At 41.0% G+C, this 26,655-nt stretch overlaps 3 protein-coding genes across 3 annotated transcripts; 2 read left to right on the top strand and 1 right to left on the bottom strand.

The window, feature by feature from the left end:
* Positions 1-144: 144 nt before the first annotated feature.
* Positions 145-2,728, bottom strand: mrps7 (mitochondrial ribosomal protein S7). Its single transcript, XM_018761975.2, has 5 exons — positions 2,478-2,728; positions 1,777-1,968; positions 1,624-1,687; positions 1,371-1,538; positions 145-664 (listed from the first exon to the last, which is right to left on the bottom strand). Exons 1-5 carry the CDS (start codon positions 2,519-2,521, stop codon positions 443-445), a joined length of 690 nt encoding a protein of 229 aa, XP_018617491.2. The 5' UTR covers positions 2,522-2,728; the 3' UTR covers positions 145-442.
* gga3a (golgi associated, gamma adaptin ear containing, ARF binding protein 3a) lies at positions 2,680-14,961 on the top strand. The gene is made up of 17 exons (XM_018761970.2): positions 2,680-2,890; positions 5,419-5,503; positions 5,714-5,789; positions 5,865-5,963; positions 6,077-6,200; positions 6,284-6,387; positions 6,471-6,551; positions 6,676-6,813; positions 7,317-7,398; positions 7,492-7,608; positions 7,834-8,106; positions 8,528-8,619; positions 8,744-8,967; positions 9,548-9,876; positions 10,215-10,384; positions 12,774-12,884; positions 13,194-14,961. The coding sequence occupies exons 1-17, from the start codon at positions 2,851-2,853 to the stop codon at positions 13,302-13,304; spliced, it is 2,256 nt and encodes a 751-aa protein (XP_018617486.1). The 5' UTR covers positions 2,680-2,850; the 3' UTR covers positions 13,305-14,961.
* A 2,300-nt stretch (positions 14,962-17,261) lies between these two features.
* Positions 17,262-26,462, top strand: sumo2a (small ubiquitin like modifier 2a). The gene is made up of 4 exons (XM_018761389.2): positions 17,262-17,415; positions 22,620-22,751; positions 23,944-24,015; positions 24,682-26,462. Exons 1-4 carry the CDS (start codon positions 17,395-17,397, stop codon positions 24,742-24,744), a joined length of 288 nt encoding a protein of 95 aa, XP_018616905.1. The 5' UTR covers positions 17,262-17,394; the 3' UTR covers positions 24,745-26,462.
* Positions 26,463-26,655: the final 193 nt, after the last annotated feature.

Genomic DNA, 26,655 nt, shown 5'->3' with positions numbered 1-26,655 from the left:
GATAAGACACTGATTTGTTAACCTGGAAATACTGAAATAAAAGGTTAGACCAATTATGTTTATTGTCATGACAAATTAGACCAATAAAAATGTGGTTGTGGAAGAGCATTGTGGGAAATACAAGTAGTGGCAGTGAAAGAAATCTTGAGGAACAATTTATACCTTTTAATCTGCATCCCACAACATACTTCAATTTTTCAACATTGCAATGACAGCTATTTAAAAAAAAAAAAAAAAAAAAAACTGAAGGCTCATTACCTGGCAGGGTATGTAGAACAGGGTAATAATTGTTCTATAAGGGTCCAACAAAACAACCCTGTTCTTCAAGTGAAACAAAGCAGTTTCCCCTCAAGAAAATAGCAACACTCTCCCATTTAATTACACTTCCTTGAACAGTGTATTATGAAAGTTCTTGTGTAAGTTCTCCACAGAGCATATGTGGTTACCACCAACGATAGTGGGCAAACGCCCTATTTGCCTCTGCCATCTTGTGAAGCTCAAACTTCTTCTTTACTACGGGGCCCTTGTTGGCAAAGGCAGCCAGAAGCTCCTGAGCTAGCTTCTCATCCATGAGAGTGCGCCGATGCTTGTTCTCCCGGCACTCTGCGATCATCCACTTCATGGCAACAAAACGCTGCCGGTTGTCTGTGAGGGGAGTGGGCACCTGTGGCAAATCACACCCAAGGGTCACAACAGGTATTCAAAGGATTTCACAGCCTCACTAAAGCTAAGTACACAACCTTGAACAAGCACAAGTACTAACCCTGAGTGTTACTTGCACTTGGGAGGCACACATGGCAACAAAGAGTACACTTTTCTTCAGAAACATGAAAAGCATTAATGGTAATGATGTTAAATCTAAACTTCAAAAAAAAGTCCTGTACTGACAATGAGCCAATATTTAAAAAAAAAAAAAAAGTGTGCACACGTGTTTCAAAACACACCCCTTGACAAACTACTACTGCTTCCAAGTGGTAACATCTGACAGAACGCTGCACCTTTAACTGCAATTACACACCTACATTAATGGAAAATGAGAACAACAATTTATGTGGTCTGGCTGACTTTATCAGCCACTCACGTGAAAACAGGTATAGAGTTATCATTTACAATTAATTTATGCACTTCGCAGATGCTTTTCTCCAGATTGAGGTATAAACCAGAGAATATAAAAGTGATTCAACATCGGCGTTTTACATGCACGCACAAATTAACTCCGCTGTTAAATTTTGATGTCCAAACTGCATTATAGAATCCTAGTATGTATTCATAATGAGATCTCTAATGCCGCAACCCTACTTCACGTGTGCAAACCAAATGTATGTTAATCCACTGGAGTGAAATGTATTACACTATGTAAGGTAAATTACCTGGTAGTGTCTGCTGCCCCTCTGAATGGTAACCAGCCCAATAACTGGCTTGCAGTTGGCCAGTGCTTGGTGGAAGATGACATACGGATTGCACTCAATTCCAGCCTTCTCGGCATCAGGAGCTTTGTGGTACTTCTCCACTTGCTTCCTCTTGATATTCTCCAGTGTCTTCACAGAAAGCAAGGGTGAGCAATGAGTAACACATTGTCAAACTCTGTGCTGTTAACTAAACTTAAAAAGCGTCTCCCCGTACCTGTAACATGATATTCCTGGCTAGAATCTTGTTGCCACCTTTCATCATCATATTGATAAACTTGCTGTTAACAGCACAAAAGACAGGCATGAATCCATGCATGAATACATGGGTTAAGCTCACAAATCATTTTCTTGCATCGCACTTGCCCACCTGATCATGGGATCGCTGAAAACGGAGCTGTGAACAACAGGCGGTGCCGCTTTTATGGGTCTTACAGATTTCAGTTCTCGTTCCTTAAGCTGCTCTGGCGTGAGCTCCGTCTCTGGCGTGCTGTATACCTCCTTGCGAGGCTCTGGCTCCAGGTAGTAAGGATTGTATCTGCTCCACCTTATCTGAAGCACCCTGAGAAATAATCAGTGAAATCATCCCACAGTGCAGCCTTCCAGTAAATACTGCGATGTGCAGAAATGATAAAATTATAAGGTGCAAACCAAATCAGTTATGTGATGCCACATGGGTGTCCTGTAAGGTGAACAGGACAAAGCCCACTGATTCAGATATGATACTGAACACAACTCTGAAATGTGAGATACACACGACACGGAATACTTCCTAGAGAAGTTTGACAGCTGTATGCCAAAAAATGCATGTGGTAACTTAACAATTAATGTCACAAGTAAACCGATCACGTTAATTTTAATAGGAGCTCAAAAGTAAATACCGATACATCAGATAGTTTTTTTTTTTTTAATTTAGCCAACAAAACACTGACTAAATAGCAATTTTGCGATCCCCGAATTTCATTATTTTTCAAGAAACTATAATGACATTGTAACGCGTACAAAGAAGCAAGACTGAATGCCATTTAAAATAATTTGTTTGTACAATAATTCACATAAACATCATTTTACCTGGGTGTCCATGGCTTCAATAACGTCGCTGTGAACGCAGCCATCTTGAAAATGTCTCGAAAGACCCCACTGTGGCGTCTAAATATATGCCTATTTTCAAAACAATTTTTATGTTATGACTGTGTATTTTTTTTATTTAACTGGCTTCAAAAAGAACAAAGAGTGACTTAATTATGACACGAGACTGAATATAGCCACATTACGAGAATATTTTCTTCCATTTATCTCTGACAGAACCCCACAGTTGGCGGAAAACAAACAGGCAGGGTGGTGAACATGGCGGATCCGGAAGTAGAGTCGCAAGAACAAAAACAAATCCGTGTCGTCATCGTCATTGGCATCGCCATCACGAGGCGTTCCAGACGCTGTGAATATGGCGGATCCGGAAGGGGAGTCGCTAGAGTCTTGGCTCAGTGAGTACCTGTCAAATAACGAACATTTAATCATTACTCGATGCATCATTACGTTTGCAGTTATGTAATGGCTGAGACGAACTCGCGTGCACTGGCACAGGTAGCTGCGCGTGTCAGTGTTAGCGGGCTGTGTTGTTGCGAAATTCTGTTTGCCCGCGTTTCCAGCCGAGACGAAGCGGGGTTCAGCAGCCCCTGTGCTGTGCGGTTAATCATGCGGCTGCGAGCTGAGGACTCGCTCAGCGCGGTCAGTCAGTGTTCCGCGCGCCGGCCGGGGGAAGGAAGGGAGGGAGCTGAGGGCGAGCTGAGGCGAGTTGAAGCTCGGTTCGGTGAGAAGCGGAGAGTGACGGGGGGGCCGTCTCTGCGTCTCCACCTCGGCAACAGAGACACACTCACGAGTGAGTGTATGTATGCTCGCGAAGAGGCACCACCCACTATCCCAAGACCCGTCCCGAACTTTCGGAGGAACGATAAGGTTGAGGACACAGGGCCCGAAGCTCTCGTTCCCCCGTTCCACACGCCGCTGTACGTACGGCTCGAGTCGCGTGCAGCTCGCGCGCAGCCCGCGCCACTGAAAATAAAATAATATTATAAATAGCGGAGGAGCGCGGGAGGAAAGTGAACGTCAGGTTCACACACAGTGAGTGTGTTCACACGGGTAACCAAGACTGGTAAAAAAAAGTTCACACACTACTGACTTACTAACTAAAGTAAAAAGAGTCCATTTCACCGAGCCGAATCAGAATGAGTTTTATTGGCCGGTGCTGACGCACACAAGGAATCCTTACTGACGTGGTTGAACTCCTTTTTTTTTTTTTTTTTGGAAACATACCTGACTGTCATACGTGACATGGTCATTCATTGTTTCTGTGTCGGATAATGTAGTGTGGTGGTTATTGGTTTGAATCCAACCCAAGAAGGTATATTTATCCCAAACTGAAACGATAGGGAACACAGTGAGTGTGATGTGAATTGGTCAAAGTGTACCTTCACCTTGTAAGTGGTTTAACATGTCACCATGGATCATGGAGCAGTTTGACATGACATGTTTCTTAGAACTTGGAATTTCAGTTTCCAGCTCATCGTAATTCCCAGGTGAAATGTGTGTCTGAAGTAAGTAGACCATGTTATTTATTAATTTAGCATCTTTCTCCAATAACCATCGCAGCTAGTGGCGCTTGAAGCTGCTGTTACGGCCAGAGCGATTTACATTTATTCATTTAGCAGACGCTTTTCTCCGAAGCGACTCGCACAATGTTAAGGTTACGACTATTTACCCATTTATTCGGCTGGGTAATTTAACTGGAGCAATTTTAGGGTAAGTACCTTTCTCAGGGGTACTACAGCTGGAGGTGGGGATCGAACCCGTGACCTTTGGACACAAAGGGAGTAGCTCTAACCTCTACGCTACCGGATGTCACTTGGATCCATCAGACTCGTGATTCAAGAGTACAGTCGCTGGTAATACATGTTCAGTACTTAAGAGACAGCGGAAGGTGGCTCCGTCAGGGGACACGATACCCCTACAGCTCTGACCACACTTTTGACTGTAAATGCTGGGCTGTCATCACTTTATTTCTGCTCTGTATTCACACCCTGAGTGCAACATGTCATACTGTACTGCCATGGCCCAGACTGCCAAAATATATATTTATGTGGAATATCCGAGGGCAGCGGGTGGTTTAGTGCTTAGAGCCACCGCCTTGCTTTCAAAGAACCCAGGTTCCAATCCACACTCCCATGTGTAGTACCCTTGAGCAAGGTGCTTTTCCTGGATTGACACAATCAGAATACCCAGCTGTACAGATACCTACAGTACTGTGCAAATTCTTAGGCGCTTAGATGTTTCACAAAAATATTTGTTTTAGATGGTCAGTTAATGTCTTCTGCATTAGCGTCAATGGGAAAGAGCATATTTTAGATTTCAGTATTACAGTAAGGGTTTTGTATGTCGTTAAAGAAAGAAAGTATATATACACACTGTCTGAAACTACTTGTCCCAAGCGGGGTCACAGTGAACTGGAGCCCAACCCGACAATACAGGGCGCAAGGCTGGAGGAGGAGGGGACACACCCAGGACGGGATGCCAGTCCATTGCAAGGCATCCCAAGCGGGACTTGAACCCAAAATCCACCAGAGAGTGGGACCTGACCAAACCCACTGTGCCAAGCGGTTGTTGATGATGGATGGTTATTTTTGCTTTGTTGGAAGTTTATTAATTAAGAGCATTATTTTTTGGAAGCATTCTCACTTTACAGCTTTTTTTTTTTTTTACTCACTCCCAAGTGCCTAAAACTTTTGCACAGTACTGTAAGTAGCTTAAAACTTGTCAGTTGTTGTGGAGAAAAGTGTCACAGAAATAAAGATGTAAACTTGGGAAATTTAAATTTGTAAGGCAGTCAAGTAATCAGAGAGCTGAAACATCTGAAATTAAAATGCAGTCCAAAGACTTTTGCATGTGAATGTTGTATTCTCTCTGCCACATTTCTGTATTTTGTCCTTGGTTACTTTGCAATATCTTTTCTCCTCAGATAAAGCTACCAACCCCTCCAACAGAAATGAAGACTGGGAATACATTATTGGATTCTGTGACCAAATCAATAAAGAATTAGAAGGGTATTAATCTTCTTCAAATTTTAATTAATAAAAGGAGATCAACCTTAAAATCTCCAAATGTACAGTCAAGAGTTTGGTAGTTTAATATTTCTTTTACAAACAAACTTTTTTTTATAAATCAGATTTTGGGCCCTTTTTCCCGAAAGACTTTTAGTTATGAGTTGCATATCATGGAAAAACGGTGTTTAAACATGATTTATGTCTTTCTAGTCCACAGATAGCAGTAAGATTGCTAGCTCATAAAATTCAATCCCCCCAGGAATGGGAGGCTATACAAGCTTTGACCGTAAGTATATTTTAAGAAAAACACAAAATGGTTCTTGCAGCCTGAACTTGGCGCTTGAACAAGTCACTCTTGCAGGTTTTAGAAGCTTGCATGAAGAACTGTGGAAGAAGATTTCATAACGAAGTTGGAAAATTTAGGTTTTTAAATGAATTAATCAAAGTTGTTTCACCCAAGGTAAGTGCTCAATATTATTTTCATTTAATTATGGATTGCACTTCTTGGTCTACTTTGCAAAATGTTCCTGTTTGTTGTTGGTGTTCATTTTGGATTTTATTTTTTTTCCTCAGTATCTAGGTGACAGAGTATCAGAAAAGGTGAAGAAAAAAGTTATAGAAATGCTGTTTAGCTGGGCAGTTGCTTTGCCTGACGAAGCAAAAATAAATGAAGCCTATCAGATGTTGAAGAGGCAAGGTAAAATTTGAGTGTAAAATTTTGACTGTTAAGTGTTTTTGGCTGTAGTAATATGACTAAGTGTGGTAACCTTTTTGTTTTAGGTATTGTGACCATTGATCCAGAAATCCCTGTGGACAAAACTCTTATCCCTTCCCCACCCGCTCGCCCCAAGAACCCTGTCTTTGACAATGAGGAGAAAAGCAAGGTTGGTGTGGCCCAGGGGCAAGTTAACTGGGGAAGGATCATCTGAGGACGGTGGCAAGAGCTGACAGTCTCTTGTTTCTGTAGCTTCTGGCAGAGCTCCTGAAAAGCAAGAACCCCGAGGACCTGCAGGAGGCCAACCGACTTATTAAGAACATGGTGAAGGAGGTAAGCCCTGGAACTCGCATCACAACGTTTTGTGCGTTTGTGTTTCAGTGTTGAGCTACAGATCAGAACACTGTAGTCGTGTATGGCTGTCGTTGCCTGACTGACGTGGCTGTGGACCCTCCAGGACGAAGCCCGGATGCAGAAGGTGACAAAGCGCGTGAATACTCTGGAAGAGGTCAACAACAATGTGAAGCTCCTGAATGAGATGCTGAACCACTTCAATAGAGACGAGTCCTCTGAAGCTGACAAGGAGCTCATCAAGGTTCTTGAAAACTTTTGCTCATTGAGCTTATTTGACCTTTACATCTGTCTTTGGATAATTTGAATAAGAATAAGATGTCAAGCTTTTGAAGCTGTGAATAATTTGCTCATTTGGTCACTGTGCTGTCAGCAGAAAAAAATTATTTTAAAAAGCAGGAAGTGTGTTAGTTTGAATGGGGAAATAATTAGTTCCATTCAGTGCAGAAGCTTAGGTTATGGGACATAGCAGGACGGAAGCCTTAAGACCTAGAGCAGAACTACTAAAATGCATTCCTGTTGCACTGAGTCCAGGATGTGTTTTTTTCCAGCTGTGTGGTGAACCATCTGATTCAGCTTAACTGTTTTTGAGCTTTTACCAATGTAAGCAAACCTGTAAAACCTTCTGGGCTTTGTCCTGTATGTCTTTGTGCTAAAGAGCCCTGACCTGGGGTTGACCTTTTTCCAAGGGGTTTCGTGAATATTGCTTTGGTGATTGACCTGTAAACATTCTTCCTATTCGTTCAGGAGCTTTATGATCGCTGTGACAAGCTGCGACGCACTGTTTTCAAACTGGCCACTGAGACGGAGGACAATGACAACAGTCTAGGTAAAAAAAGAAAAAAAAGCAATCTATCACTGCACCAGCAGATTTTTGTAAATCATAGCAGAGACGTGACCTTTCTGCTGCTGCTTCCTGTAGGTGAGATCCTGCAGGCCAGTGATGACCTGTCCCGGGTCATCAATTCTTACAAGAGAACAGTGGAGGGACAGGCTGTTAACGGAGAGACAGATGTTCTGGGAACACCAGGCATGGAAGGTGAGCACAGCGGGCTTAAATGGAGACGCTTTCAAATATAGAGGTTTTGTCTTGTTCTTTTGTGTTTCACCCTCTTCGGGTCTGTGTCATGATCTAGCCACACACAAAGCACTGAAGATAATACACAGAACTTGACTCACACCAGTTTCATGCCTAATTTAATTGTAATTGTGAAAAAATACTGTGTAGTGTTCTGAAATTCTTCAATCTGTTTGCATTGTTCAGGCAGCAAAGGTAACCAACCTACATTGATCGACTTGGCTGATCTCGATGTTCCAACACCCTCCCCGCCTGAGCTGGCTCCAGCTGCCCAACATCCAGAGCCCAGTACAGGCAGTCTTCTGGCACCTACCATTCCAGTTTTGCCTCCGCCACCCTACAAGTTGGCTGTTTCTCAAAACTTCCCTGTCAGCCAGACTGACAGCCCCAGCCATCGAACCAGTACCAACCACTCCTCCACTGCGTTATCCATCCTTGATGAAGAACTCCTCTCTCTAGGTACTCATAAGACTATGATAAAAGCAACAGTAATAACAGTAACTAAATTTTATTTAGCATGAAATCCTTTGTGTGCATGTACACAAATATTTAATAGTAATTCTAGATATAATGGTTGTGGAGCACTTCAAAACTGTACTGAGTGTTTGTAATTCATTTCAAACGTTTTTGAATTATTTTCTCATGTGTCAACTTTATATTTAGACTTAGCAGAAGCTCGTACAATATCCAAATGTTTCTGAGTTTGTCATTCTAGTGCTATGCTTTTTTGTTGATTTACATTATCACAGTTCTTCAGTACATTTATATTTTTTTGTTTCGCAGATGCTTTTCATCAAAGTAAAGTACATTTCAGAGAACAAAACAGTGTATAACATGAGCAGAAGGGCTCACAGAATATCTTATCTGTTCTTTCTTTTAGGTCTAAATGATCCAGTTCCTGGTTTGAATAATCAAACTCTGAATGTAGTGGACGAAGAGGAACTGAACAGCGTGCCAACCTCTTCGCGGGTGGTATGTCTTAAACAACTATTCAATAGGAATTATTTAATGTTTTGTTATCATGTTTTTCTCAGTCATGTCAAGGTAGATAAAGACAGAGGTGACTGAAGATTTTTCCGCTTTCTACTGTGCTTAGGCACCCAGCTCAGAATTGGACTTCTTTGGAAGTTCTGCACTTCCAGGGCCCATGATTCCGTCCGTGCTACCTTCCGTGGGTCCTCTGCAAAAAACACCTGTTTGTCAACCAGAAGCCCCCAGAACAGCCTCCTTTCCTTTCCCCAGTACGACCCAGTCTGGCTCAGCCTCTCTTGGTCAAGGCCTGCAGGATCTTGCTATGTTGGATCTTGGGGATCCAAAAGGGTGTGTATTACGGATGGTGCCAAAGTGTTTGCTCCTCTGCATAGAACAATTAAGTATTCAGTTTATTTAAAATGAAATGTTTGTTTTGAGAAGGGGGTGCGGTGGCGCAGTGGGTTGGACCGCAGTCCTGCTCTCCGGTAGGTCTGGGGTTCAAGTCCCGCTTGGGGTGCCTTGTGACGGACTGGCGTCCCGTCCTGGGTGTGTCCCCTTCCCCCTCCGGCCTTACGCCCTGTGTTGCCGGGTAGGCTCCGGTTCCCCGTGACCCCGTAAGGGACAAGCGGTTCTGAAAATGTGTGTGTGTGTGTGTGTTTGTTTTGAGGCTTGGACACTTATCACACTGTATTTGACTAAGTTAATATGTTCATTGTTTTAGAGAAGTGGATCCAAAATAGATTTAGATTTTGAGAGTGATATTGAATACTGGAAAGGATCCAGCAGTTCTGAGTGAGGGAGGGTTGCTGCAGGTGGGTGAGAGCAGTACTCTGGCTGTGGTGTATTTTTCTTGCTTCACTGAGTTCGTCATTGACAATATATTAGTGTTTTGGTGCAGCAGCCTAATTACTGCATTTTATTTCTCCAGCATGCCTGGTCTGATGAACCAGTCCTCTGTGTTCGGGATGGTGTCAAAAACTGACCCAATGGCCTCGGCGGCATCATCCTCCTCCTCCTCGACAACGGCTTCCTCTGGCCCAGGCTTTCCTATTCTCAACTCTGTAGTGTCCACCTTGGGGCCCCTGCCTGCAGGCAGCGCTGTGTCCCAGGCCAAGACCCAGGCTGTCAGCTCTTCCCCTGGCAGCCCCCTCTTCCGCTCCCTGTCCCCAATTCTCCCCCCGACACAAGACAGCCCAGCCAAAGCTGCTGAAGTCTCTCTTGCCAATCTGTACGTCCCTTTAGACTCCATTAAACCCAGTAAGTCACAAGAATGGCTTGGCCTACTTGGAAATGTTGAACTGTTAATAATATTTCAGATGTGTTTTCTCTTATATTAATAAACCATATCACATTAATTACCATAACCATAGGCCAATACTTGAGGCAATGGAACGAACACAAAAAGTTTTCAGTTCTCTCTGAATCTCACATCTTTTAATAATTCAGTAATTGACTCTTCTCCACAGTGAGCTTAGAGAGTGTGTACTAGCTGTAAATGAAGCGGCGGTATCTGTGTGGTAAAATGAGAGTGGAAGAATAGGATGTTGAAGACGGTCAGTGCACTGTTACAGTTGAAATGACACGCTCCTTTGCAGGCAAAGTGCTGCCGGTGACGGCCTACGACAAGGATGGTGTGCGTGTGCTGCTGCACTTTGCCACAGACTGCCCACCAGGCCGCCCAGACGTCCTAGTGCTGGTGGTGTCCATGCTGAACACTGCTCCTCTCCCGGTCCGTAACGTTGTTCTTCAGGCCGCCGTGCCAAAGGTGAGTGTGCATACCCTGGTTCCGTTGTACTGTGACCTCTCTTTTGTGCATTGACCTGCCATTGCTTTAGAGTGCCTGTCAGTTTTTTTTATACAGCTGTACACAGTTTATTCCTGCTCTTCTTTTCCACTGGCCTGTCAAAATACACTTTTACTTAGTGGTTTGGAATTAAGTATTTCTTCTTTATTACTCCCTTCTTTGTTGTTATTAGTTGGCTTCCTCAAAGGTGCCTGTGAAGTGAAAGTTGGAAACAATCTACTTATGCACCACTAAGCACATTTCACTGAAATGAAGGACAGTCCTGGATCGCTGGGTCCAATTAGAAAATTTCAGGTGATCAATAACTCTCCTGAAGAAGTGAAAGTTCCATAAAAATTTTATAAAATACAGTCTTGAGTAATGCATTCCTGAGAAACCCTTATAATGCAGATTTTTGTTATTCACAACTATACAATTTCCACTAATTTTGGTGGTGGAAATTTTTAAGCATTCGTGAGCTCCAAAATTGACACTCATTTACATTTTACAATTATTATTTTATAGTTAAAATATCTCCAAATCCCATTAAAATGGACAAAACTTCTTCAGTAGTTACTATGAGTTAAAACACAACATAATACATCAGTTTCCTTTCATTAATTGTTCTATAATACTGTATGTCTACCTGTGCTCGTTCAGCTCTTTCTGAGTTGCATAAGCTTAAATGCTCACAGATACAACATTCATACGTACATATTTTCAGTGTTTATGAATTAATTCAACATTTAATGCAAAAGAAAACATTGGTGAAATGTATGAAAGGACTGTAAATGAATTTGCATGGTGTCTCAGCATCTGCGCTGTGTGATTGAACATGAGTTCAATCAGCCTGTGGAGTTTGAATGTTTTTGTCATGTCTGCATGAGTTTCCACCCAAAGCCATGTGTTTCAGGAGAAATAGGGATTTTTAATGGCCATAGTGTGTGTGTTTGTGTGTATGTAGATGGGTGAATGATTGTAGGGAGTGTAGTTTAAATCCTAATTCACTCACAAGGGATGACTGTATAAGGAGTTTGAAGATTTTCATCTGATGTGCCAAAGCATTAATGTAATTTCAGAGTATTTGGGCAGCAGGTAGAACAGTGGTTAGAGCCATTCATTACCTTGCAATCTGAAGATTCTGGGTTCGACTCTTACTTCTATGGCAGTATCTTGAGAAGCATACCTACCCTGAATTACCCTGGTTAAAATACCGTGGTGTATAAATGGGGAAATTGTTGTAAGTAGCTTTGTGTGCATGCCTGACATTATAAGCCAGCTTGGATAAAGGTGTGAACTAATTTGAAACAATGCCATTCTGGTATATATTAATCAACTGGTAAGAAATTAATTGCCATGAATATATTGTGAGAATGTTACCCTTTTATAAAATGATGCAGTTTTGTGTAAATAATGAAGCTAGATCATATAAAATGGATACAATGCAGGCCCAACGTCGCTGTGACACAGTTCTTCCCCAAGCATGACACCTGGACTCAGGCTTGACACACACATTATAAATGTATGGTTTGCTTGTGAGAACACAGGATCAGAATGTGGTCAGGGAGAAAGGAAAAACTAACAACTGGCTAGTAAAGACTCGACTCTTTCCTTTTTTTCCCCACTCTCTCAGCATCTCCTTAGTGTCTACCTGGGGTTTAAATAGGCAGCTAGATGCTTGTTTATGTTAACTAGGTAAATGTGTTAGTGAGGCATGGTAACTTGATGCTTCTTGATGTTAACTAGGTGTAACAGTAACTAGATTTGACTGTTACTCATTAAAGCTGCAGTAGGATTATATAAACAGTGCTTCTAACTTTAAACGGTATTTTGTTAATACACAGTATATAAAACTTCACGACAGTACGAAATATGCACTCATTTAATTTTATACACGTATTTTGTTTTTATAATCAGATGTACTGCTGTCTTGTCCAGTGTGCACGTAGCCTCACACCCTTTGCTTCTGGGATAGACCCAGGACCACCGTGACCCTTCACAGGACGAGCAGTTTATGAAAATAGAATAATTGGACATAAAAATGCAGTTTTTCAATTGGCCTAACAAGATCACTTAGTGCGCTGCAGTGTACGCTATCATGTACTGCGTAAATTTGGCTCAACACTACCTTAGGAAATTTAATTAGAAATACTACGTCTGAAACAAGGTCCACATTGTTTTGCCTCATGACCAACATGCATAAAGGGCTCTGTGCTGTATAACTGATTTTTTTTGTTAGTTGAAAACTGACCACACTGCTTTTGATTAAATTTGCCCCCTGCCACAGACAGGTGCCCACACACCACCTTCCTTTTCACCTCTCACCGTCCTCTTACTCATTGCTCCTTATTTCTCTGTTTATGTATTCCAGTCGATGAAGGTGAAACTGCAGCCTCCCTCGGGAACAGAACTGGCACCCTTTAATCCCGTCCTGCCCCCGTCCTCCATCACACAAGTCATGCTGCTGGCCAATCCACTTAAGGTGTGTCTTCAGCCTGAATGTGTTCTGCAAGCTGCTGCATGCCTGTGATGTGCTGTAAATCACAATTTTCTCCTGCTCCTCCTTGGATTATTTTTGTGAGTCACACCCAACATGTCCAACCTTGTTCCTCTGTCCGTTGGATCTACTGCGAAGGATTCTTATTGAATCGTCCAGTGTCACTTCCCATCCGTGTCTTCTCCAGTGTTGGCTAACCTCTGCAGTCTACTGTCTGGATCTCACAACTGTCTTTAATAGTTTTAATTTTTGTGTTTTTTTTTTTTTTTTTTTTTTTTTGTCCCCCACCTCCAGGAGAAAGTGCGGTTACGATACAAGATCATGTTTAGTCTTGGAGAGCGGCAGTGTACAGAGGTGGGAGAGGTGGACCAGTTCCCCCCAGCTGAGAAATGGGGAAACCTATAGCAGCCCTCAGTGCAGACGCAGGGCAGAGCAGTGCTTCACGGAGGAGACGGACTGACCGAGTATCCCAGAGACAAAAAGGGGTGGGGTGGCTGTTGCGTTAATGAATGTTTCAGCTTAGCAGAGAAGTGTTATTAACATTACATCCCCCCATCAAAGTTCAGTCCGGAGTAGTGTTTTTCTTTAGCTTTCTTGCTTTTCAATTTGTGTAACTGTTATGGCCCTCATGTATTGAGCTTAAAACACAGTAAGAGGCACAGTAACACATTCAGCAATAGATTTTGTGTTTTGGGGAGTTAGTGGGTGTGTAGTGTGGGGATTCCATGTTTTAGCAGTGAATCCTTAAGAATTTAATAATAGACCATCAAGAACACTCACTTAGCATGGAAAATATACACCAGTTTGCTGGCAAACATTTTAGACATTTGCATCAAATTAGGCGGGGAGGTGTTGCCTCTTAATTATCTGGTTATGAACAATCATTTAGGAACATTTATATGGTTAAACATAAAATCATGGCTGATTTCTTTTTAAGTTCACAATCTTTTCTATACCTCTGTTCACTGGCACATGTGTATTAAAGTCAGCCAGTTTTACCATAGTTTCTGGAGGACATTAGTGTTTATTTTGTTGCTTTTCCCCCTTTTTTTCATAGATATGGTACAGTTTTTAATGTAAAAGACCAAGATAACATTGCACCTTGACCTATTTCAGACTGTTCAGATATGTAAATTATTTATAATGTTTTATGTCTAGGTTGTTTAACTGTTGGTCACGTTATCAGTTTTAACTATTTGAAAATGTTTATTTATAATTCCAAAAGTGGTACTTGAAAAATCTTAGTGTGCTGGGAAACCCGGTGCAGTCTGTTCACTTTGATTAGAACTTGTTCTTCATGACAGAATGCAATCTGTCAATGTTTTTCTCTCTTTTTTTCCTTTTGCAGTGAGTTCTCATGCCCATGGATGCTTTTAGTTGCAGATATGCTGTCTAACCAAACTCTTTTTCAGAGTTGAAATAAGAATGACATTTCCTAGCTTCTCCTTGCGATTTATTTGCTTTCATTTTGACATCAGAGTATATTGAAAAATTCCCCCAGCAGAGACCAACTTTCCAGTGAGTCTGAACTCTTGTGACTGTGAATGTTGGTAACCTTTACCAGTATTATTAATGTCCAGACAACATTCTTTATCGTGGTTCTCATAATGAAGGAGAAAAATCAAAACTGAATGTCTAATAGCATTGATTTCAAACATGTTTCTTGCATATTTTGAGGTAGCGCTCTGTACTGCATCTCTGACGGCTGCAGGACACGAGTTTGGCCGTGGGTTAAATTTACTCATTTTCGGTGAGTTTATGGTGGCTCAGAACATACGTGACATGAGCTGTCGCTGTTCTGCTTCAGGTGAAGTGTACATGGTTGCTCCTGAGACCCATGTGCCCTCCGTATCTCCCAGTGATCTATTCCTTCTTTCTCTGTCAGCACTGTGACTCGTTACAATGGAAGACGCTCCAGACCTTTATGTACATTGTTGTATTTATTGTTCTTCAGAGATTGTCAGTTAACGTATGTACGTGTAATGTCTGGCTAACAAAAACCTGTACATATTTCAGTGTGGGAGATGTTTAATTGCATGAAGAATAAAAGTCTTCATTTTAAATGGCACCTTGAAGTAATTCATGCTGCAAGACCTTTTCATCATTATGCTGAAAAGAGCAATCTGGTGGTGCAATGTCATTTCTTCTCTGGTGAGCTACCACTGGTTAGAGCAGCTGCCTTTGGATCCTGTGGTCACAGGTTTGAATCCCCCCTCCAGCTGCTGTACCTACCCTAAGTTGCTCCACTAAAATTACCCAGGTATATAAATGGGGGGAGGCAGTGGGTTTGCCCAGATCCTGCTCTCCGGTGGGTCTGGGGTTTCAGTCCCACTTGGGGCGCGTTGTGACAGACTGGCGTCCTATCCTGGATGTGTCTCCTCCCCCTCCAGCCTTGCACCCTGTGTTGCCGGGTTATGCTCCAGCTCGCCGCGACCCTGCTCAGGACAAGTGGCTTCAGCAAGTGTGTGTGTGTGTGTGTGTGTGTGTGTGTGTGTGTGTGTGTATATATATATAAATGGGTAAATAGTTGTAGGTAGCTTAATGTTGTAAGCTGCTGTTGAGAAAAGTGTCATGTAAATGTAGCCAATTCTAGTGACAATACATAATCTCATTATTTTATGCTTGACACTTGCGATTTATGCAAAATGTCATTCCTTAGGATTGTTAAATTTAGATCAGTACAGGGGAGCATTTAAAATATTAAATGCTGGATGGACAGTAATGAAATACTGTTAATCTGAGAGGTGTAAAAACGCAAAGCTGCACATGACAGCATTTTTAAACATTTTTCGTCCCAAGTATTTTTCATTGTATAACTTTAACAGCATTTTATTGAGATAAGATGCCAAGCTGCTGCATCACCTTCTTTGCCCTGCAAAAGCTATTTTTTCTTTTGTTTGTATAGATGCCAAAAAGGGCAGCCAGACTTATATCGCATTGTACAGTTTTTCTAAAAACCATATTGATAAAGAACAAATCCACTAGTAGGAAAAGTCATCAAAACAATAGTTCAATCAAGTTTTTTAAATGTTTCCAGTCATCTAAAGAGATTCTCGGCAAACCCGCTGTTTGCATTACATCACTACCGAAATAATTACATAAGAGACCCAGTGAAGGTGTTCAGTTCTCAAGATTTAAGCAGACAACGGTGTGCCTGTATCTGGTGCACAGACTGAAAGAAACCATGCTCTCAAAATGCTCCCCCCCTGACAGTAACACATTTTCAAAGTATGTTTCCATTACTTACCATTGCCTAATTAACTGAGTAGAGCACTAACTTTTGAGAATATTTAATAAAAACATTGGCAGGGATGACTAAAACACATTCAAAGGGGTCAAAATTCTTTGATGGCCTCAGCTGAACATTTAAGATATAACTTTACATCTGAACATTTCAAGGAAGCTCTGAAATACTTCAATCTGTTGGGACAGTTTGTAGCAAGGTGGCTAGCGGTGCTGTCTTTAGATCCAGTGGTGGCAGGTTCAAATCCCACCTCCAGCTATAGCATCCCTGAGCAAGGTTCTTACCCTAAATTGCTCCAGCAACATTACCCAGCTGTATAAAATGTGAATCGCTGTAGGTGGCTTGACAGTATAAGTCACTTTGGAGAAAAGTGTCAGCTATGTTGTAATACTAGAGAGTATAGAAAGGAAGTGTTTTTGGATCTCTCACATTATTGCTGGACACCAAACCTTCTTTTTGTACGCACGCTACGACTGAACGCACAGTTACTACAACACTGTAGTGCAGTGTGTTTTTGTGTCTGTGCTCCACTAAGCGCCTCTGCAAGAGCGTCCTTCCCAACTGCGCTTCCCACAGGTGTCTCGGCGCTCTTCCTCCATTCCAGAACACTCCACATCAAGCAAATGTGTTGTCACCTCCTTTTTTCAATAAGTTTCCTGTTGCTGAAGCTATCAGAAAGCTGCAATATGTAATTCAGAACGAGCATGTAGTACTTGGGAATCGAGGACTCCATAATATGTACTATAATTACACTGTCGTGGCAACCAGCGCTGTGTACAAGTGAGGACTGTGTGGAAACCAACATCCATGACATAGAAACAAAATGGCCACTGAGTGCCAGGTCACTGCAGCACTACTACATTTCTGCTCATCCTGCACTCTGTTACACTGTGTCTGCTAAACCGAACTGCACGCTACTGTATTAAATTTATATATAGGCTAACCCGTCATTCTTTTTATGAATTAATAACACTCTCCACGTTCTTAAATCATAACGAAACAACCTAGTTTCCTGCGTGCACGCGCACGCAATTTGCGCAGCCCAAGTGATGCCTCGGTAACGCGCACGTCGAACGCGCTCCCGAACGGCGCGCAGCCCTGTGATGGTCTGGCGCGAGCCTTTCCGAGAGCACAATGATGCGCGAGCCGTCGTGCTCGCGCACGCACAAGTAGTCTATAGAATGCGATTTGTGCGTGCGCGCACCCGCAAACTCTTTGTGTGGTGGCGCAGAGAAACGCGGAGGAAAAGCCATGGCGGACGAAAAACCCAAGGTGAGTTTAAAAAAAAAAAAAAAAAAAAAAAAAAAAAAAAAATAGTTGACTAATTATATCTATATAATTTTTCACACTAATGTCCTTAAAATACAGTTATCGTTGGACGCGCTTCAGAACAAGTGATCCAATGACTTTCGCGTACAGTACTGTGGTAATTGCTTGGATTAGTTTTTTAATTTTTCATTTGCATATCGCCGGGGGAGATGTGAACGAGCCTGGTAGGTACTGCGGCTAGTTGAGTGCTTTAACTAAACGACGGTTTTTTTCCGTGTGAAGGCTGAAGTGACCTAAGCTAACGTAGTCTTCTTGTGCAGTTCCATTTCGAGTATGCTACACAACAAACTAGTGACTTGTCTAATTGGCGAGTAGGCCTAATCAAATGATTATTTGAATAATATATACTAAGTTAGCGGGCCAGGCAGGAGTAGTAACTAGTAGTTATGGTTATTGAATGATAATTTATAGTTTTACTAGTCAGAGAAATGATATTCGCTGATGATTGTCACGGGTTATTATCTCCAGGTGTGTTCGCAGATGTGTGTAAACGTTAGAGCGGTTGATGAAATTCGTTACAAAAAAGAAAAAAAAAAAAAATCTCATCATGGCTCTTTTTTGGCGCGTGCTTCGCCGTGAGCGCGAGCCTGTGTTTAGTCGTCCTCGAGAACGAGTTTGTAACTGACTGACGCGGATGGTCGCAGCTCCCTGTTCGCTCGGGTTTCGTTTAAAAAGGAAAGGAAAGGAAAGGAAGGGAAGGGAAGGAAAATCGGTCTCAGTCCGGCGGTCCCGAATTTCGCAATTAAATCGTCACGTTGTGACGCTTCACAACCACACAAGTTTGAAGTGTGGCGGCGCGCTCAGAACCATCCTGACGTACTCTACTGTGCTCTCATAAAACAGCGGCTTTTTATTTTAGAAAGTAAAAATCCTCCGTTTCATTATCAAGACAGTTGTCACAGTGGCGAAATCCTAAAACATCATGAGCAAAGGCCTACATGTAACAAGGCGGAGCTTGTTGTTCTTCGTCAGAGTCTTCTGTGGCTCACTCGTGTTCTGAGCAAAACATGATGACACAAAGTGCTCTTCTACACCTCCTTTCAACATTTAGGTACTCTCATTTTACATTTATTCATTTAGCAGACGCTGTTGTGTTCTCTAAAGCGACGTACATCTCGGAAAGTACAATGTACTACATCAACAGTTGATGAGTGTGCAGTACTCGTCGTCGTTATGGGTCGTGATACTTTGTACCTTTCTGTTCTCCCCAGTTTTTATTGCTTCGCTAAACTTTATTAACATTTCTTCAGCTGACACCTTTGCCCAAGGTTTACATTTACATTGACGTTTGCATTTATTTAGCAGATGCTTTTCTCCGAAGCAACTTCCAGTGAACTCTATGTAGTGTTATCAGCCCACACACCTTATTCACCGCGGTGACTTACACTGCTAGATACACTACTTACACTGGGTCACTCATCCATACATCAGTGGAACACATTCCCCCCCCCCCCCCCACACACACACACACACACACACACACTACGGGCAGTTTCAGTGTCACCGATTCACTTGAAAGCATGTCTTTAGACTGTGGGGGGAAACCAGAGTACCCAGAGAGAACCCATGAGAGAATGTGTTGAGTTCACACAGACTGAGAAGGGATGGAACCCATGTCCTCTCACACCCCACAGATGCTGGTGAGACAACAGCTCTACTCACCCCTGTGTTAGCTTTACAGTGATTTTCCCATTTCTACAGCATTGTATTCTTACTTTATCAGTTAAGGGTAAGTGCCTTCAATTCCTTGCTTAAGGATACTTCAGCAGGAGTGGGATTCAGACCATTCTGAAGATTGCAAAGCAGCAACCCTAACCACTATGCCACCTGCTGGCCATATCATCAGTCTCATACATTTATATTTATTATTGTGATATGTGATCCAGACTGACTTACAGGACACGCAGAGATAGGGGAGGTTTATTAAAGTTACTATTTTGACTTTTCAATGCATCTGTAGTGTTTATTTTTGGGTAAGGTGTTCGTTCCAGGGGAGCGGATTCAGAGGACTGGAGGTTTTCAAAAATATGAAAGCTCCATTGCTTCTTATATCCTCAAAATCCCTTTTGCAGCTATCTGACACCGTCTAGAAGGTGATGCATATACTGGGAAAACAGTACGTTGTTTAAATAATATATTATTTATTTAACGAATGTTTAAACAGTCCTAATGAAAGTAACGCATGCCTGAAAATAGCCCTCACTAGGTGAATTCCCCCAACTTGGAAGTTTTTAGCAATTACAGTTAGTTTAATTAGTAAAAATGTTCCTCCGTTCCTCCAATGACACCCATTTGTGATAAAGTTGCACAGTTCCATTAAACTGGACACAGTTAATTCAGTAGTTAACATTGGTCATTACAATACAACTTTGCAAGACAGTTTCCCTTTTAAGTGCTCTGTAATATTTAGTAAGTCCATCTGTACTTTTCTATCTGTTGCATGGATGTAACAAAGTGTTTTAAAGAGAGTGTAATTACATCAGCATTTACATATTAGTTTAACCTTTAATTGGGGGGGGGGGGAACAAGTTAGATTGCTGAAGCGATCAATGAAAGCAATTAAAATGAATTTGCAATCACCTAAAAAGTTGACATGATGTCTTATAGCACCTGGGCTGTGTGGTTCTGCGTGGGTTTGATCCCTGCACTCTGTGTGGTTTGCATGATCTCCCTGTGTTAGTATGAGTTCCTCCTGTCAGTCCACAAATGATGTGTTTCAGGTGTATTGGCAATTCCAAAGAGCTCATACTGTGTGTGTGCATGTTGCACTGCTGTGCAGTATAAATGGATGAGTGACGGTAGAGAGTTTAGTGCAGTGTATCTACCATTGTAAATGACCTTGGATAAAGATGTCTGCTAAATATTAGTTAATAATCATTGTATGTTGCTTTGAAGAAAAGCATATGCAGAATGAATAAATGTTAACGTCTTGCACTGCTCAGCTGTCGGGAGCTGTGCAGAATTCCACATTTGGTCCTTGTAAATGCGAAGAAATGCCTTTTAAGACAAAGTAGGGAGAATAGATGAAACTCCGCATGAAGTCGAATTTTCATCTCATTGTACCGGCACATCTCTGGTGTGACTGTAGTTCCTATAAATAAACTGTTGCACACCTTTGTGGATATTGCAGAAGTTTGGCTCTGAGCACTACTTCTTCATTGTGAATGAACAAATTGGTTAAATTAACAATATATGTGTGTGAGAAGTGTGATTTAGCTCCCTCGATCCTTTATGTAGTCTAGTGTTGTTCATCTTATTTTACCTCTCGCCTTTGTCCAAGGTGACTTGTAATGTTAGGTTTGTGCAACAACAGACTGTCTGCTGTTATTTATCGAATTATAGAGCAGGGTATTTTTGAATTTAGTTAAGAGAACAGAACTGGCTCACAGCATGCACAGAGACAGTAACAGTACATTAAGAAAAAGTGCATTTTACTGTATCTGCTGAGGGTTAGTACAACGGTAATACAGCACGAGTGGGACTGGCACTAGTGACCCTCAACACTGCAGTACTTGACGTGTCAATTCCCTGTCCACATGAGCTGCATCCAGTACCAGTGTTTGCTGCTCCTCCTCCTTGTCACATCCCCTCCTCGCTAGACTAAGTGGCACCGTGCTGGAGGGATAATCGTAGCAGACGGTCTGGTGCCATCCTCTCCATGTCAAGCGCTGCTAAGTGTGCCATTGTAGGAAGTGGAACCTGGACTATTAAACTGGTGTGTCCACACAGTTGTGTTCCAGCAACCTGTGTATTGATTTCAGCTGTCACTTGGGACCAGAAAATATCACTTTGATAACCTCAGCCGTAAGTTTTTTTTATTTTTCTCCTTTTAGAAGTGGTATTTTATTGCTTAACAAATTGATGGTATTGCACAGAAGAAGCATGAAAGGATAACTGAGTTCATGCTTCCATTGCACATTTCACAGGGTTCATATGTCGTTCTCATTTTTAAAAAAATGGCAGTCATAATTTTTATTGAATGCTGTCAAGAGTTTAACAAACCTTTTTTCATCTGACCTTTTTGTTGCTCAGATGTTGTCCCTGTGGTTATTGTCTAGGAGCTATCGTTGAAATGTTACAGTAGGACTTCTTTTGTGTCCTGGCATAATGTGAATCCTTTACCTGGTCTCCATTTAATTTTTTTTCCTATAGCTGTAAACCTTCCTCCATGAAACCGCAGAAGTACTAAATTATTTGGCAAAAAAGCAAGTTGAGTTTTGCAACTTGGATTCAGAGAAATGATGTAATGTTTTCTTGCATGAGTAATAAAACAATTAGTGGCCATTGATGAAACAAGAATCCTATTGTCATCAAATATTAATTTGTTCATCCATTAGGAAATTCTTTAGAAGATAAAATATTTAAATGAACCGTGGCATAATTCACATGTCATCTTAAAAGGTAGTTTTGGTGTATTAAGAACCATCTGTGCTCATCATCAGTGAGACATTTAAATGTTATTTTCAAGAGTCCCATAGGTTTATTTAATTACTGGAAAGGTTTTTTTTTTTTTTTTTGTTTGTTTGTTTTTTCGAGGTCCTTAATTTTCATGAAAATTAAGTTTTCTTAGCCTGTCATGTTTCAGACTTGCTTTTCTTTCCTGTCGGGAAACAAGTGACATTGATGGGCACCTGCTTAGCCCCTGTCACTTTGCCCAGTGTTTATGCTGCAAAGTGTCAGCTGGAGGAGAGACCTGGTTTCTACCTCTGGCAACCAGCAACTTGCAGGCACCTGACAGGCCAGACAAGCTGCTTTATACAGCGGTCTGCAGACATGTTAAACAGTTGCTCAATCCTTCCTCCTGATGAGAGTTGAGCAGTGATAGCCCTTATTTGCACCGTGGTCTCAGCTGTAGTGACCACTTTGAATATGACAGGATTACCTTAAGAGGGCTGATTAGGGCTGTTTTAAAAAAGAACTGATTCTGCAGCTGTAGAGCCTGATGGTGAGGAAATAGTCGGCAGCACTGCAACTGAAACCAAGAAGTCCGTTTAAATATGGTTACATTTTTGTGTTGGATAGCATGCATGAAACATACTCACTTGTGATCGTTAAAGTAGATTGCTTTTGATTTTGCATTGGTGTCCCAGTGCAGATTATGGTGGATAGTACACCTAGCATTTATGGTACCTTTATGGTTGTTCCAGGAAGGAGTGAAGACAGAAAACAATGACCACATCAACCTGAAGGTGGCAGGACAGGATGGATCGGTGGTACAGTTCAAGATCAAGAGGCACACACCCCTCAGCAAGCTCATGAAGGCATACTGTGAGAGACAGGTAAAGCTTATCACACTGAGCTCTGCACTGTAGCCATTAATGCAGTTGTTAGCAGATGTCTTTTATCACGACTTGTGTGCTCATTTGCCTAACAGCTAGTTAGAGAGGTTAATGGTACATTTTTAAAGGTCTTTGAACCAGAAGTACTTGACCAGGGCCACAGTACTACAGGTTTTTGAATGTGTTTAAGATATGACTATAGTTCCTGTAGTAGATGTAGGTGCCAATGCACTAAAGGCATTAACAGAATTTTTTTTTTTAAAGAAAATTTTACATGTGCCTTTCTTGGGCTTCCTTGCTTAATGTCAGGTGGTCAAACTACCTACTATGCATTGCTACCCATATTTTCAAGTTAAGGTCATTGTCCGTTTGTCTCATCTGCATCATGTACTGATGTTGCACTTTGGTCTAATTTAGTTACTGCTGCCTTTTTTTCTGGATTAAGATGATCACATAGTCATCATCTAGCTATTTCCTTCAGTGAAGCTCAACTGCTGTTTTTTAGCGGTAGTCAGTACCTTCCTTGTATTTTTGAAGCATGGACTGCCTGAAGCCTGTGGGTGTTGCTGGGATACAGTTTACTGAGGGTTCTTCACACTAAATGGTCTCTGGTATCTGGGGCAGTGCAATTGAAGATGCATTCTAGTCCAAGCATGTGCTGTTATTAGTAGTATTTGTCTGTTTAGACTTTATTCCATGGAGTTACAATTGATCTTTTATGTGACCTCACATGTTCAGGGAATACTATGTTCCCTGGCATTTAAGCATATAAAGGAAGAAGCAGAACTCTGTCAAGTCCAGTTCCACAGCCATTGTTCTTGATCTGTTGTGTGCTATAAAAATTAATATTCATGTTTAACCAAGGTCCATACACATGCAGAAAGTGTTCAGGCAGCTGTTTTTTTTAATTCTGGGAGCTTTTGTTGCACCAAACCAAAGTTATTCTTTCAGAAAGCTCATATGATTCCGTGAAGGTACAGTGTCTAGAAAAGCAAATGTGGCAAAGCAAAAAACATTTGACTGGGCCTTCACTTCAGTGCATCCTTTCAGATCTTGGAGTCCTTTGAAAAGGTGGTGTTCTGTTGTCTGTTTCTTTTCCCAGTAGTGAATAGGAAAACTGTGTCGGAAAAATACCTTTTTGTAGCAGCCTCCAGATGACTGGAGCTCACATAAGCTCTGTGCCTATCCACAGGGATTAACGATGCGACAGATTCGATTCCGCTTCGACGGACAGCCTATCAATGAGACAGACACGCCTGCACAGGTACAGTACATTTGGTGGTGAGGGATGTGGAAGCCTTTGTATGTCATGTTCATTATGTGTGCCATTATTGGGGTTTTAGAAGCCCTTCTATTTCTGTTACAAATTAAAGGGAGCAGTTTTTTCTCACTGGTTTTCACTGCGCTGAGTATATATCACTATGGTTAAAAGAAGGGTAAGTCCTATTTCAAATGGGTCTAACTTCTGTCATTTAAATAGTGATTAGTAGTTTCCTAAGTGATAGTTGTGCTGCAGTGGCTAACTGTGGTATGTCTGTGTTATCTTCAAAAGGAGGTAAGAGTACTTGTTGAAACGAATCAGTTGTGTAATACTTTTGGGTTAAGACCATTGTTATCTTGTGAGGAGTGCTCAAAGTCTTTATACTTGTGATGCTTAAAACTTTAAATGTATTTTCACAGCATCTTCTGTTGTGTGAAACACATTTAAATACTCACATTATGCATTTACTTTTAAAATTAGGAAGCTCTGGAATTGAAACAAATTTTCATAATTGGCAAATGCTCAATATACCTGTAGTTACCATATAAACCTGCACTTTCAGTAGACTGGCAAATTATGGGTGCGTAGTGTTTTTTTTAATCTTTGTGCCAGTGTACCTGTCATGTGTACTAGTTAATCTTAGCTAATTATTTTTTTTTCTCCCAACAGTTGGAAATGGAGGATGAGGATACAATTGATGTCTTTCAGCAACAGACAGGAGGCCTCTACTAAATGAATAAAGCGTTCCAAGCTCTTCACGTTCACCCTTGCTCCCCCGATACCGTTCCTTCTCAAACTCTCCCGACTTTGAGCACAAAATGAATTCCATACAGAGTTAGGGCTTTCACCGTTACACATATACTGTTGTATAGTGTATTAAGTTTTGCTTTTTGCTCCTTTTTACATTATCGACTGTCAGAACATGCTTCAGAAGTGGTCCATGAAGACTACAGTTAACCAGCGACTGAGCCCCAAAGTTGTGGATAAGAAGTGTCTTTTGCAAGAGGAAAACCCAGTAAATTATTTTATCTCATTCATACTGGGAATGAGATTTGCTGGTTGGCAGACTGTTTGTTGTATTTGTTGCAAAAGATGGGTTTTATATGTTTTTTATATCGTAGTAATGTTTAGAATAAAACATGTCAAAATTAGTTTGATTTGGCCATGTTTCAAATAAAAAAGCCCTGAAAATGGCATTCAGTTAAGCTAAAGATCTGTATTGTTTTAATAAATTTCTTGTTAAAATAAAAGGAATGTTCTTTTTTGCTGTATGTGAAATACAAGCAGTTCCAGGTGTAAAGGTTTCTTTTTCCTCCTAGTTTACACTGTCACTATTCAGCAATTTATGTGATATATATATATAGTATTATGCTGTTTTACTTTGATTCATTGCATAATCATGGTTACCTTTGTTTCTGAGCAGAATTCATACAGTATTAAGTGGTACACAGTTCTCTGCATTTCTTATGTCAGTGTTGGAACTGTTAAAACATTTTTGGATTGTTAGAAAAAGATTTTAGGAGGGATAATTGTTTCCTGTATTATAACACATTAGATACTGGATCCTTTCAGTCTGCCTGTTCCAGTGCAACCTGTTCTCATCTGGGCTACTGAATCCAGTATTCTGCTTAAATGGTTCTGTTGGGAAACATGACAGTCATTGACAAAGTATCACTGTTTTAGGCTACAGTCTAAAATAATGCAACTAAAAATCTAGTAGTGAGTTTCTTCTGGAGTATGTCTACCATTATATTTTATACTTAATTTGACATTTCTTTTTACTATGTTTGCATACTTGCACATCTTGTGTTTTTATGGGGTTTTTTTTATTATTGTTACATTGGCTGTAGTGTACAAAGGTCCCAGTCCCAGCTACACTAAAGTAGTAGAAGTTCATGCTGAACTTCATGTTTAGCAGCCAGAATTGCATGGAATTTGTGCACTAACATCTCATACTTTATAACCTTGTCTTTTGAAAAGGTACAATTCATATTTTTTCAAGGTGAAAGGATACTAAACGAGAACATTGTTACCGCTATTGATAAATAGGCCTTTTAAAGCTATTTTGGCCTATTAATATGCAACATTTGTATATCAACATTCGAAACAATTCTTGGCATTAATGAATAGTTTGACATAAGTTTAACATTTAAGAATAATTGCACCAATTGAAGTTGGGTGAAAAACTGAATCTGTAACATGGTATATGCTTTGTATGAAGTAAATATAAACATTTACATTGAGCAATATATTCAGACATTTATAATGCACCATAATTACAAGCTTTGCTCAAGGCCTTATTCACATTGTCTCACTTTCTGTTATGAAAGACACAGGTAACACCACAAGTTCTTGGATGCATATTTAAATTTTTTTAAAGTGTGTTTGCTGAGTGATCAGCGTGTAGACATGGATTTATCTTCCAAATAAATGTAAGATCTATAATTCTTTTCAGATGTATGTACTGTTTTTTTTTATCCTTTCTTTTCTGTACTACTTGTTGACAACCACCATAGGATTTGTCTTTTATGAGCTTGTTTCGATTACATTAAAATGTATATTTAAATCTAGCAGGAAATCTTCGGCCTTATCAGGAACACACAGAACATGAGGTTTTCTGGACAGTAGCGCCCGCAGAAACAT

Source organism: Scleropages formosus, chromosome 20 (assembly GCF_900964775.1).
Source record: "Scleropages formosus chromosome 20, fSclFor1.1, whole genome shotgun sequence".
Classification (NCBI taxonomy): Eukaryota; Metazoa; Chordata; class Actinopteri; order Osteoglossiformes; family Osteoglossidae; genus Scleropages; species Scleropages formosus.
This window is presented reverse-complemented; position numbering and strand designations above follow the sequence as displayed.

What these genes read in the sequence shown, in the direction of transcription:
- mrps7 (XM_018761975.2), bottom strand. Translation starts at nt 2,521, where the DNA reads ATGGCTGCGTTCACAGCGACGTTATTGAAGCCATGGACACCCAG. An exon ending in TTGAAGCCATGGACACCCAG is followed by an intron (nt 1,969 to 2,477) that starts GTAAAATGATGT and finishes ATTATTTCTCAG; the next exon opens with GGTGCTTCAGATAAGGTGGA. An exon ending in TTCAGCGATCCCATGATCAG is followed by an intron (nt 1,688 to 1,776) that starts GTGGGCAAGTGC and finishes TGCTGTTAACAG; the next exon opens with CAAGTTTATCAATATGATGA.
- gga3a (XM_018761970.2), top strand. Translation starts at nt 2,851, where the DNA reads ATGGCGGATCCGGAAGGGGAGTCGCTAGAGTCTTGGCTCA. An exon ending in TTAAGAACATGGTGAAGGAG is followed by an intron (nt 6,552 to 6,675) that starts GTAAGCCCTGGA and finishes TGGACCCTCCAG; the next exon opens with GACGAAGCCCGGATGCAGAA. An exon ending in GGACAATGACAACAGTCTAG is followed by an intron (nt 7,399 to 7,491) that starts GTAAAAAAAGAA and finishes TGCTTCCTGTAG; the next exon opens with GTGAGATCCTGCAGGCCAGT.
- sumo2a (XM_018761389.2), top strand. Translation starts at nt 17,395, where the DNA reads ATGGCGGACGAAAAACCCAAG. An exon ending in TGGCGGACGAAAAACCCAAG is followed by an intron (nt 17,416 to 22,619) that starts GTGAGTTTAAAA and finishes TGGTTGTTCCAG; the next exon opens with GAAGGAGTGAAGACAGAAAA. An exon ending in AGGCATACTGTGAGAGACAG is followed by an intron (nt 22,752 to 23,943) that starts GTAAAGCTTATC and finishes GCCTATCCACAG; the next exon opens with GGATTAACGATGCGACAGAT.